General features: G+C 38.1%; 2 protein-coding genes across 6 annotated transcripts in view; both read right to left on the bottom strand.

Moving 5' to 3' along the window:
• The window catches only part of LOC133733039 (E3 ubiquitin-protein ligase BIG BROTHER-like), a 37,541-nt gene extending 25,491 nt beyond the window's left edge, over positions 1-12,050 (bottom strand). The window contains exons 1-9 of one of the 5 annotated variants that reach the window (XM_062160644.1): positions 11,726-12,044; positions 11,053-11,127; positions 10,784-10,953; positions 10,090-10,333; positions 9,468-9,520; positions 9,277-9,321; positions 8,171-8,298; positions 7,009-7,117; positions 6,585-6,925 (exon numbers count right to left, since the gene is read on the bottom strand). In XM_062160644.1, the coding sequence (XP_062016628.1) occupies positions 6,869-6,925; positions 7,009-7,117; positions 8,171-8,298; positions 9,277-9,321; positions 9,468-9,520; positions 10,090-10,333; positions 10,784-10,924 (777 nt within the window). In that variant the 5' untranslated portion in view covers positions 10,925-10,953; positions 11,053-11,127; positions 11,726-12,044 and the 3' untranslated portion in view covers positions 6,585-6,868. Of the gene's footprint in view, positions 1-6,584; positions 6,926-7,008; positions 7,118-8,170; positions 8,299-9,276; positions 9,322-9,467; positions 9,521-10,089; positions 10,334-10,783; positions 10,954-11,052; positions 11,128-11,725 lie in introns of those variants that run through there. The other 4 variants (XM_062160647.1, XM_062160649.1, XM_062160650.1 and 1 more) reach the window with 4 other exon arrangements.
• LOC133728727 (extensin-2-like) lies at positions 1,788-3,667 on the bottom strand. The gene has a single exon (XM_062156157.1). It carries the CDS (start codon positions 3,627-3,629, stop codon positions 2,043-2,045), a length of 1,587 nt encoding a protein of 528 aa, XP_062012141.1. The 5' UTR covers positions 3,630-3,667; the 3' UTR covers positions 1,788-2,042.
• Positions 12,051-13,657: the final 1,607 nt, after the last annotated feature.

The following is a 13,657-nucleotide window of genomic DNA, read 5'->3' as shown; positions in this document are numbered from 1 at the left end:
TTACTTAAGAAAAAGATCGGAGATAATGCTTGTGTGGCCACCCAGCTCCCTCCTATTGTTGATCCAGCCAACCCCAAGTGGACACCTTCTGCTGTCCTTGAGAGAAGAATTGTTAAAAGGCATGGAGCAGCTGCCACTCAGTGGCTTGTGCAGTGGTTTGGCACCACCCCCGAAGAAGCAACGTGGGAATATGCTGATGATATTCTTCTCAGGTTCCCAGACTTTGATTCTGAAACTTGAGGACAAGTTTCACGTGCAGCAGGGTGCAATGTTATGAATCCACCTTACTTTATCTTTGTTTGACCAGAATTAGTCTCCTATTATGCTTAGGCGTGCACATGCTTTGCACGTGTTTTGTTCTGGTTTCCTAGGGTTTAGTTAACTAGTTAGATGGTTGCCAAATGTCAAGATCGTATCCATCTTGGATTGGCTATATTAGGAACCTTGTATTGCCGGCAGCAACGAGGAATGAAAATCCAGTTTTAATTTATTTCTTCTTCATTTCTTTTATTGCTCTCTATCTTTGCTCTCGAAGGGTTCAGTACCATATCAGAGAATGTGTAGCGAATGGCGAAGTCGGAGAACGAATAGTGTAGGGGCGGAGGCGGAGGCGGCCTCATGGCGGCGAAATCGAAGAAGTAGCAATAAATAGAGCTTCGGGATGATCATTTGAGAGAGGAGGGAGATAAACAAAAGGAGAGAGAAGGGATAAGCAGAAGGAGGAGAGAGATGGGGAAGAAGAAGATATAAACAGAAAAAAAATAAAAAATAAAATAATAATAAATAAAAAAAAGAAAGTGAGGGTAGAATAGACATTTTGGTGCGGAAGAATTGCCACGTCATCGATTTAACAGAGTTTTTTTACGGAGACTAACGGAAAAGACCTATTTTTTCGAAATTCTGAAGTACAAGGAGTAAACGTGTGAAATTAGAATGTGAGGGACTGAAGTGTTTTTCGGGCAAAAGTTCAAGGAGTAAACAATATTTAACCCAATAGAATAATCCAACACCCTTGTCATTAACTTTCACTTGCTAATTTTGGTATTTCTAGATGAACCATAAGTATAACTGTATAATTTTTCCTATCGTAGAGGTGTTAAATATCATGTGAGTTTTAACATAAGCAAATAATTTAGGTACCTATCATTTAGGAGTTCACATTTTGTACCTATCAATCAGGGAATAACTTAGGTAGAATGAACCATAGGTAAAATTGCATAATTTTGTCTATCATTCAGGTGTTAAACATCGTGTGGGTTTTAACATAAGCAAATGATTTAGGTACCTATCATTCAGGGAGTTCACAATTTGTACCTAAATTATTTCGAGAATGACTTAGGCACCTATAATTCCAGCTTTTGAATATGGAGATTACATAACCTCCAACCCAGGTATTGATTTCAATTGCTGGAATCAAGAGTTGATTTATTCTGGGCGATGTCTTTGCGCAACCGTTTCAAGAGTTGCATCTGCAAAAAGTTTGGGGATAGTGGCAGCTTTAGTAATTCTTAACAACAATGAGTTTTAATATTTATCCTATTTAATAGTTTTTTTTTTTTAGATAAACCTAATTAATAGGTTTGGGTGTATATTAAAACAATCTTATAGATGGGTTTAATCTAAAAGGTGTGTGTGAATTTGGGTGTAGAATCAAATTCTCCTAAAATAAATTTTGATACCAAAGATTGTAGAGGAGGATGCAACATCATTCACTTGCACTTAATTAGGCACCACAATACATAATTGAAAACCTAAAGATCATATGTAACAAGTAAACATGAAACAAGTACACACACAAAGATTCATCTGCTTCGCTTTCATTTATTTAAAAAAGTAATACAGTGAGGTTACAACAAATATATATGATATTACACGAGGGGTCGAGCTACACGTACCCTCATAACCATTCATTAGTAAACACTTTTTGTTTTGGTAAGAGAAACAAAACTAAAAAAGCGAATAAATTGTAAACCCACATCCAAAAGCGAAGAAGTTATTCCAACGGATTCAAGTTTTTTACGTAACTGTAGCCGTACGTAAGCTTAGTAGTGCTTTGGAGATGGAGGGGACTTGTAGTAGTATGGTGGAGGAGGTGAGGGAGATGGTGGAGGGGGAGACTTAGAGACATATGGAGGTGGCGGTGATGGGGAAGGTGGAGGTGGGGACTTGTATACATAAGGAGGAGGAGGTGACGGTGAGGGTGGTGGAGGTGACTTATAAATATAGGGAGGAGGAGGTGGTGGTGACTTGTAGACGTATGGAGGAGGCGGTGATGGAGATGGAGGAGGTGGGGACCTGTAGACGTATGGTGGAGGCGGTGATGGAGAAGGTGGTGGTGGAGATTTGTAAACATAAGGAGGTGGCGGTGATGGAGAAGGAGGTGGCGGGGACTTGTATACATATGGTGGAGGTGGTGAGGGTGATGGTGGGGGTGGAGACTTGTAGACGTAAGGAGGAGGAGGTGATGGAGATGGTGATGGTGGAGACTTGTAAACATAAGGAGGAGGTGGTGACGGAGATGGTGGTGGTGGTGATTTATAAATGTATGGTGGTGGTGGTGAAGGTGATGGGGGTGGTGGAGACTTGTAAACATACGGAGGAGGAGGAGGTGAAGGTGATGGGGGTGGTGGCGACTTGTAGACATAGGGAGGTGGCGGTGAAGGTGATGGGGGTGGAGGAGACTTGTAGACATAGGGAGGAGGAGGTGAAGGTGATGGAGGTGGTGGTGAAGGTGATGGGGGTGGTGGCGACTTGTAGACATAGGGAGGTGGCGGTGAAGGTGATGGAGGTGGTGGTGAAGGTGATGGGGGTGGTGGCGACTTGTAGACATAGGGAGGTGGCGGTGAAGGTGATGGGGGTGGGGGTGGAGGAGACTTGTAGACATAGGGAGGAGGAGGTGAAGGTGACGGAGGTGGTGGTGAAGGTGATGGGGGTGGTGGCGACTTGTAGACATAGGGAGGTGGCGGTGAAGGTGATGGGGGTGGAGGAGACTTGTAGACATAGGGAGGAGGAGGTGAAGGTGATGGAGGTGGTGGTGAAGGTGATGGGGGTGGTGGCGACTTGTAGACATAGGGAGGTGGCGGTGAAGGTGATGGGGGTGGAGGAGACTTGTAGACATAGGGAGGAGGAGGTGAAGGTGATGGAGGTGGTGGTGAAGGTGATGGGGGTGGTGGCGACTTGTAGACATAGGGAGGTGGCGGTGAAGGTGATGGGGGTGGGGGTGGAGGAGACTTGTAGACATAGGGAGGAGGAGGTGAAGGTGACGGAGGTGGTGGTGAAGGTGATGGGGGTGGTGGAGACTTGTATACATATGGAGGTGGCGGTGAAGGTGATGGGGGTGGTGGTAACTTGTAGACATAAGGAGGTGGAGGTGAAGGTGAGGGTGGCGGGGGATGTATCACATGCTTTAGCGGTGGCGGGGGTGGTGGTGACTTGTATTGCTGTGGAGGGTGGGTAGGATAATTTGGTGGTGGTAATTGATACTTGGGAAGAGGGTATAGAGGAAGTAGTGGTGAAAAATAAGTGTAAGGATTGTTAGCAAGAACAGTAGTACTTGCTAAGAAGCACAATGCCAAACCATAAAACACTGAAATGAGCCAATAAGGCCTTGGCTGTCCCAAGGCTCCCATTTCTAAGAACTTGTAGGTAGTGAGAAGTAAGCAGCAGTAGTTGTGTTTGAGAAAGGGTGAGAGCTCAGCTCTTATATAGAGAAACTAGTTTTCTGCTCACATGCATGTGTAGAGCATGTGTAAAATTTTTATAATTATTACACTGAGGAAAAAAAAATTTTGAGAAAAAAGAAAGTGGGAGGTTATCTGAATTGTAGGTGGTTATTGCAGACATGGGTAGTTAACTTTCTGAAAATTATTTAACTTCTTTTTTATAGGATTTTTTATTTTGCTATTTACTATACTACCACTAAGTTATTAAAAATTATTTAAAATTAATATAAGGTCTAAGGATTTTATTGTACTTTCACAACCACTTTGACTAACAAAGTCTCTTCTCTTAATAATAGTATAGATATTACTCGTCCTTGATAATTTGGTCATGTTTGTTTATTCAACATAACAAGCTGTATTACCAAAAAATAATAATAATAATAACAGGCTGGACTGTTGCAATTTTTCCAAATAATATTGTTGGAAGATAATGAATTAAATGTGGTATACTTTAACGCCCACTTTCTTATAGGTTGAGTCAAGGTTGTTTATTATTTAGTGGAGGCCATAAATGAGTCAAGGTTCATATACGGTAGGTAAGTAGGTGTCGTACGGCTGGGTAATATCCATTTGTATATATTTAGGGGAGTGAAGATGTAAAAGCGTGTGGGAAGAAAATGAAGGTTTAAACTTGTCTCAAACAATTATATATATGAAGAGAAAGCCGGTTAAGAAGTTGAATGTGAAAATGTGAAATGATGCAAATGCAAATGCTTGAAACAATTATATATATGCTATTGATTTATTGCGCAGGGCTCGAGTCTGATTATCTCAGTTTTCGCTTTGGCCGTCTCCAACACCTTTCGAGTCTTCGAGTTTGTGGCGTGCTGGTCAGCCAGTTAGAGCTTGGAGTTGGTTTGCACGTGGTCCGATTAAGAACAAACGTAATGTGTTTCTTTTTGTGGTGCACTAGCTCAGCTGCTACCCGTGGAGGATTTAAGGATGTCAGATGAACTATAGGTCCTCAGTTTGTGTTACTTTTCTTAATTAAGTTCTAAGATATGTAATTTTATTTTTAGGCTGTGCAAGTTAGAGGAGGATGAATTCTCCAGTGGTGGGTGGGTACCAAATTCTTGAGGTCTGGTAGTAGAGTGCAAGTTGACATATTGTAAATCAACATTTGCAAGGAACTAGAAATTGGCCGTCTATCAAATCATATCATCAAAAACCACTGCAAGTGGTTTAGTGGTTCTTGCCTAGTTGGGTGTGCTCCCCAACCTATGTTCGAATCCCGAAGCTGTCAAAGTGGCCAGACACTGTGCTGCAATGCATAATTGGACCATTTCACATGCGCTAAAGGGACATCTTGGGCCTAGGAAGCCTTTGGGTTCCTCTTGACAAATTCAAAAAAATCATATCATCAAATTGATAGCCGAGTAATACGAGATCACTCTAACGTACTCCAATGTCCAAATAGTTCATGTGCACTCATATATTTCATATTTAGACACGCACGTCTAATTCGTTGTTAATTAAGATGTTTGGATTTAATAATTCAATTTGTTAATCATTAATCTGTTAATGATTCGGATCGTTTAATAGATTAAATAGAAATCAACATATCCAATTCAATAATAACCCAATCATTCACTATACAGTAATAATATAAATTTGTATTTTTTTATACATAGTTATTCTTTTTTTAATATAAAATTGTAAAATTGTTTGAATATTTAATTGTAGCTCATTGTGTTATTGCCTATCATGATAAAAATTTAATATTTCTTATTTAATACTTAACATACTAAACGGGGTCAAATTAGTATACTAAACATCTTATTAATTCGCTGGATACGGATTTGAATTTGACTACGAATGATCTACCGGATTATCAAGTCGAGTTGGACTGAATTTTCTTTAAGTTTAATAGCAAATTTGCTACCCTAAGTTTCATCTTGGTGTCAATTTGACGGAAGGGTAGCGAATTGGCTAATATAAAACCTAGGATAGCAAATCTAGGGTAGTAAATTGGTTGAAATAAAATCTAAGATAGCAAATTAACACTACGGTGAAATCTAAGATAGCAAATTGACAATTATGTCTTTTCTTTTTTAGTAAACAAATTTAGATTTAAGTTGATCCGCTCCAAATTCAATCCATTAACAAACCTGTTAGACTTCTGAGGGAGCTCCCCTAACTTTACTATCTTAGATTTGTAGTCTTTTCATTACATTAAGAGTAATTCTATTCAAAACCGCAAACACTGAAAATTCTAGTATGGACCAAGGTGCACATGAACCACAGTGTAATTCGGAGCATGAATAGTAAGCAGGGCCTGAATAGTACGCAGAATACAGGTGGACCTTGGACCTCTCCTAACTCTTCGGCCAAACACTTGGAACTCTCCTAACTCTTCGGCCAAACACTGGGACCTCTCCTAATTTGTCACATCAAACTTCCAAGGTTGCCCTCCTCCGCGGCCAAACACTTGGACCTCTCCTAATTTGTCACATCAAACTTAACTTCCAAGGTTGCCCTCCTCCGCACAATCACCAGCGTCAAAGAGATTGAATAGAGAGGAACAAAAAATTCAATTGATAATGAACCTCTAGTCCTCCCACTACCACCGAACCCAAGAAAAAAAGAATGGATGTATAAAGTCAGTTAAAGAAATCAAACACACTATACTTGTTGCTAGATGAATCAGGTTGACGAAGCTCAAGCAACAATAACTTGGGGATGCAGATCAGCTAACTTTTCTTCTTTTTTTTTCGGTACAAAGATCAGCTAACTTTTTGAATTAAACCCTAAGGATGCGAATCGATACTATAGTATTTTGGCCAGGCCACTGTTTTCCGTATTGCCCAAATGCCTTCCAACATGCTAGAGCTCCAAAGCCAATGCTATAAGATATCATCTGAATAACAGTTCAGATAATCTGGCATTATAGTACACCAGATTTCTGAAAAAGATAATCTTCCTATTTTAGTAATATGTTCGAAATCGGAAGCTAAGCTTTTTGTTTCTAGGATCAGCACCATAGAAATCAGACAAATTATGAAAGAAGTCATTTCATGCTTCCAAACACTACCCTAACCAAGTGCTTCTAAAAACAGCGTGGACAATAAAAGAAAAACATCTCTATATAAACCAAATTTGAAGAGAAAAGAACAGTATATGAAGGCTCCTCTTCTTAAAAATCAGAACTACTTCTTGCTCGTCGATCCATTACCAAATACCTCGGTGTAGCATATTGGGCAAGCCTGGCAAGGAAAGATAGTGTCAGCCAAACTTGGGTCAATAAGCCAAAATGATTGTAAACATATTTGTCTTAAAAACAGCTTGCCTTGTTCATGCTAAGCCATCTGGTTCCACATCCAGCATGATAGAGGTGTTTGCACGGTAGAGTGATCTGCCGATCCCCTCGTTTATATTCCATCTGGCAAATAACACACCTGCAACCAACAAGAATAGTAGTTAAGCCGATGAAAAGAAAAGAAAACAAAAACCAAAATAAACAAATAAACAAAAACAGACAGCACAAAAATCTACCACATACATGAAATGGAAAGTTACAGACATAGATTTTTGCAATTCATGCATGTAGAAAGCCTCTTGCTGTAAACAGAGATGGATCCAAAAAACTTCTAGTAGGGGATAGAAGCTAAGTAAATAAAAGTACTAATCAGTACTAAATTAATAGTGTTGATAGATTTGAAACCATTACATTTTAGGGAAAAAATTTCAATCCAACTAATAGAGTTTTGCAATCTAAACTAACTTGATCTGATGCAAGGATGGATTAATTAGCTTCTTGAGGAATGATAAAAAGCTATCTTAAAAATATTAAAAGGTGTCATGAAATGTCAGACATGAGTTATACGATATGCATATTTACAAGAAAAGTAAAAAGGACATTTTGGTCTTGCAGCTTAAGGCTTGTCCTAGTAACAAGTAAACATGACCAACGTATTCTTATACCTTCTCACCTCTAACAACGAAAGAATAGTCTACTGTAGTGATGAGTGGCTGGACATAGAATCCTACCACAGATGGAAAAGCTCAAGATTGCGTAAACCCAAGCAGGGGCGCAACAAAGAATGTTAATTATAACATGTCCATACTTTTAACACTTGACATTGATACACATTGCCAGCAATATGAACTACAAGTATGTGATTTCCAACTTTCTACGTTACATCTTTCTTCTATTGCAGAAACATTTTAGAAAAATAAAAATGTATACCGTTGTGCAAGAAGGGGATTCCGGACTAATACAAAATATTATGATTCCCCAAATAATTCCCTACAGTATCTTGTGTGAATGAAAACAATGAAAAACCATTTTCCTTGTCTTTTACAGGTAAATTTATTCAAAAATAGATAAAAGAGCAAGCTATTCCTGTAAAACAAACCATAAATGTACCATTGATTTTCAATTATTAGAGAGAGAGAGAGAGAAAGTTATCACATTTCCGCAAAAGAACAATAAATAAGGGCAATTATACCTCTCACTCCGTGATTTCTTTCTTGAGAAAAAGCTGCACTTGTACTTCGAGATTGGAAGCAAAGAAAGCATATCTTGGGAAAGACCTCGGCTTTCAGTTCCAACTGCCTCACCTAATTCTAGTAACTCCTGAACAGAAAATTATTGTCAGATATTCATTCAAAGTATATGCAGCATTGATAAATATAAGCATCAAATAAATTTTCATAACAAGTACTAGATGTAACCATACGATACGTCCACCGCAAACAAGTACTACAGAATGTAAGTCTTATCTTTTGACAATTCACTCACTAATGATAATGGAGTCAGATCCCTCCCATGGATTAACACTACACCAGATCCAAACTCAAAGTCTTGAGTAAAATCTGATGAGACTAGCCAGGTATATAAATTACTCACTCAAACTTCTATTCCAGCAGACACTAGATAAATTGATACAATCCAATTTATAAAAGAACTAAACATCTAAAGTCAGAAATGACTACATATTATTTGTATCATGATCACCATAAACTATTCCATCAATTCTAACATGATTTTGAGGAGTGGGAGGAAAGACGCTAATGAGATGTTCAAGCATCACGTAATTGGGTATCAAGCAAGAAACTGAACCTCCTACAATGTTATGCATGGAATGTAGCATGTAAGAAAACAAAACTGCACTTAAAATAACAAAATAAAATTTGAACTCAAGGATATTCCCAGTTCCAGGCATCTGGAGAATTAGAGTTCATGAAATCTGGAAGAGTTCCCTCATTAGCACAAACCAATAAATTTGATAGACTCATTCTATGATTGTTTAGCAAACAAGAAATGCTGCTACCAATGAAGCTAATCTGTACCATCAACAGAAGGTACCGCAGCACACAGTTAAATTCCAAGGTTTCTTGAATGATAGATCAATTCGTTCCAGTACAAACCTTAGCTAAAACATTCCCTTGTTACCATAATATCCTTTTTTTTTATTATTGGAACCATAGTATCCTATGGAATAGAGAATGTAGTGAAACAAATAGATCAATAGATTCAGATCAGATGAATTGATAATAGAATTGTATCATCTAATTGGTTCCTAAGAGAAAGTGTGGAACTACTAGCTCTAACCTCATAAGTCATGCTATCAGGATCAATGTTGTCTTCCAAAATAACCTGCATATTTATTAACATTTTAAACTATCGTGATGCTTCTTAGATAAACACAAACGTATAAAAATAGTTTTAAGGCAATAATAGCGAGAGCAAAATTTCTAGTAACGAAAGCTATGATTACAAACACAGTGGATAAGCTACATTACCTGATAATCATGGGAGTTCTGATATCTTCGAGGGGCTGAAATATAAGAGGATACTTCAGCATGAATGAAAAGTTGTCAAATGTCAAACATATATTACATTGATGAGAACACCTAATGATATTAGGATCGAACAAGGACCCAAGCAGAAGAGACAATAGCAGCCACAACCAGTAGACCCAAACTAAAGAAGAGACATGACTGAAAAAATAGGACAATATTCAACCAATTCATAGTTCAAAATCATATACATAGTTGAAATATAAAATTGAAGAAATCGTTCCAACCTTTGAAATAAGAGATCCAAGTATATGATCAATTTATAAGGCAACGCTCTATTCAAAGAAAGTTTATTTTACAGGAGAGAACATATTAAACTTTTCTGTAGAATTCAAGCAAAGAACTACTTTCGAGAATGCAACCTGACTATCCATGTTTGGAAACTCATGACCATTGAACATATTTAGTCAATGTTTCATTGTTTTATCTTCTAAATCATATTTTTACTCTTCTACAGGGCCACTCATTTAGTTAGGAGCCAGAAAGAAAACAAGTAGACTATAATTATATATCACCTCCCGGAACCCCATCTCCCATCACAAAAAGAAAAGCACATAGAACATACATTCTCTGGGGTTGTCACATGTGGAAGTGTTTGCACTTCCTTCGCATGCTGGATCCCTTGCCACATTCTGTTCATTAGGAATAGTTGACGAGTACTGCAAAGGCCTTGTTTCTTCACCACTTCTTGAGACAGGATCATTGAACTCATAGGCATGACGAAAACCAAGATCATAATATGAAGTATTCCCAGGTTCAGTTAACCCAAACTTGTAATAGTTCGTATTCATTGATGGGTAAGTGCTCTCCTACACATGTAAGAAGGAATAAAATCTAATGTGCAATGAAATTGAAATATCTGAAGTGATTTCTGATTACAAGCAAGAAACGAACAGATTATACAGAGTCTATATCACAGATGACCATACAATGTCCAAAGATTTGCATTATTAACAGTAGGAAAGTAAGTAATAAGGCAACACCATCTGTGAGTGATTATCATGGCAGTCCATATAACCATTCATATTTCAATGTAGAACTGGAACTGCAATCCAACAACAATTACATCTGGGAAGCATAATAACAATCAATACCACAAACTAGGATATTTGAATCTGATTTCCATTCTCAACCTATTTATATATTATTTTTGGCAACTATTTAAACACTAAATAAAAGAATCACCGCTTGCCAAAAAAAATAAAATTAAATCACCATGTTTGGACAGCTGAAAATGAATAGATACTTGACTACAGTACCTGAGCATGTGAATCCCCTGAAAAAATAAAGTTCACATGTTCGTAGGTGAGGCCTTCAACATAGTCCATAAAGCTACCCACCGTGCTGTAGGGACAGCTGTTGTAGGGGTAATGAACTCCCATATGCGGGTTCCAACTCATCTTCAGCTACTACAAGTCAGACGAATAATCTAAATAGCACAAATAGAGAACACAAGGAATGAGCCAGCGATGCGGACACAATGAAATGAACAAATAAGCATAACATGAAATCAGCAGATGTAAACAACCTGATATTTCGACAAATTACAGCTCCCAATAGCATGTGGTTCCAATTCCAGGCCAGTCAGTTTTGCGAGAGAGTCCTGAAAATCAAAATCACCCCAGACATAAATTTAAGACTTCACAAACAATCAAATCACATCAAAATAGCAAATAAATCAAGACACATTGACGAAACTTAGACGAAAAGAGAAAATTAAAAGCCAGATTCCTACATCCAAATGTCATTGTTAGATCTAAGATGCGTAATAACGAAGCCTCCAGTCACCTACTCCTACATTTTTCCTTGTCACCAAATCACTACTGCCTTCAATTTTTTTTTTGTTCCTTATATTCACCACACAAATCTCTAATGGAATAGTTTTCTCCGCAAAAATAAACACAGTCATTCAGAAACCAAACGAAAAACTAGGAAAACAAAATGCCGATTGCGATTGGAAAGAAATTCAACAGAAACGGCTGTAGAAATGAGATCATGAAGCATTTGATCCAAAACAGCCGTCTAATTTCGTTTGCTCTACTCTCAACTCTCTCAACAATCAAACCGAAAAGGAATCCATACGCCAAATCTAACCTAATCACACCGCATTGATCTCCAATCGCACCGTATCAACCAAAACAAAACAAAAAAAAAAAAATCAGAGAAACACTGCGGAAAATGAGAGAGAGAGAAGAACAGACATTGCAGGCTTTTCTGCAGAGAAGCGCTTCTTCTTCTTCTTCTTCTTCTTCTTCTTCTTCTTCTTCTTCTTCTTCTTCTTCTTCTTCTTCAGGTTGAGGTTGAGGTTGAGGCTGAGGCTGAGGCTGAGGCTGAGGCTTGTGTATGGGAAAGAAGAAAGAAATGGCTTTTTGGTAGCTGGAGCAGCTTGGGGTTTCTATGCTCCTTTCTCCATGTCTCTATTGTCCTTTAGTTATAGCATCACTTATATGGGGAGAGAGGAGAGAGGAGAGAGAGGAGTGTGTGTCGCCATAGCTTTATGAAATGCAGTGGTTTCAGTGACACGCGAAATCCGTTGGATGAGGGGGATTGGGATCGCCTGTCACGCGTCCTATGCTAAACGAACAGTTTACCGCTTTACCCCTTCCTTTCTTTCGTCTTCTCTCTCCACTTGTCCACTCATTGTCCTTTTTCTTTTTGGTAAAATAGTCAAATTGCTTCCGGCTTTTTTTTTTTTTTTTTATCTCATCGATATCACACTGAATCTTTAAAGACTCTCTGGATTCAGAGACTGACTCACGTCTTCCTCTCCATGGCTAGTGGCCACCACCAAGAATAGATAGGGATCTAAACTCCGATCAATGTCGGCGGGATTCGAACTCGGGTGTTGGGATTCTATATTTGAAGGCTCTTACCAACTCAACTATATGTAGTGGTTTCGGGTATGTTAATTTATCACCTTGATTTTAAGGTTGGAAAATTGCACCTTAGTTTTTCTAATTTCAGTCGATTTACCTCTTGACGTCTCACCTACCATGCTAGGCACATCAAGGTATTTTTGTATTTTTCAAATTAAATGTGTTATTTAGACATGACTCTGAAATACTTTATTAATTTGATGTGAAAATATGAAAATATTTACTCAGGATGGAACTATGAAACTTGATGGGAAGAGGAAGGAGTCGTTGTGGATCTAGGACTGGTGGCTCGAGGTGTTATAAAGGGAACGACGATGTACGTCGTTCATGCTTGCAAAACTGCTTAGCCATGAGCCTTATAAAAAGACATCGATCCTTTGTGGACAGTTTCAATCGCATTTTGAATGATTATTATGGATAAAGTTGAAGCATAGGATTTAGGGTTTAGAATGGAAAAAGTTTAAGCATTTAATTTTATGAATTTAACCATTGTTTAGCTATAATTTGATAAGTTAGATTAGTCTCTTTTTTGTAAGTAATAAGTACGTCCTAAATTCGACCCATAAATTAATTTTATATTTTTTTAGCTGTTATATGATAAACAAATAAAGAACAATATTTCGGTTTAATTGTTGGCTAATCTTCACAATGAAGGCAAGTTTACAAGTGAATAAGTGATTCAAGTGTCATGCGGGTCTAAAAATGAGTGAGCTCAGAGACAATCTTAGAGTGCTAGGTAGACTCATGAATGTTGGAGAAGGCATTGGCTCCACCAGTCATTGAACTAAAGTGTGCATCAAATCCTATAATCATCGAGTGGTTGGCTTACTTATAGAAAAAAAAAAGGCAATAAAGTTTGGTTGAAGATAGATCACCAAAACCATATGACTCCCCCCAAAAGGAAGTTGGTATCAGTCTGTTAAGTTCGCTGGGACTCAACTTATAAAGCAAAAGGACTCACCTGTTTCCTATCTAAGCTCATAATCTATATATGCCAAGGGACCACTAGCTAGCTACTGCATCAAAGTTCACTTGGTGAACCCAACTTTAGCACATGATTGAATGAATAGAATATATATAGCTCAGGTTGTTGGGACACTATCATGAGCCTTCAAATGGTGAAAATTAGTATGGTTAGTGATATCTAATGACTACATGACATGATTCGAAACTTGTGTTGTGGGACTAAATTCGTGCAATTGATGAAAAAAATGTCAATTGCAAATTAACCTGTAAAGACATGATTAGGGTAAACTT

Source organism: Rosa rugosa, chromosome 2 (genome assembly GCF_958449725.1).
Source record: "Rosa rugosa chromosome 2, drRosRugo1.1, whole genome shotgun sequence".
In the NCBI taxonomy this organism is placed as follows: domain Eukaryota; kingdom Viridiplantae; phylum Streptophyta; class Magnoliopsida; order Rosales; family Rosaceae; genus Rosa; species Rosa rugosa.
Note: the sequence above shows the minus strand (reverse complement) of the source record. Positions and strands in the feature narration are given on the sequence as shown.

Bases quoted from the DNA above. Each gene is read 5' to 3' on its own strand.
- LOC133728727 (XM_062156157.1), bottom strand. From the start codon at position 3,629: ATGGGAGCCTTGGGACAGCCAAGGCCTTATTGGCTCATTTCAGTGTTT.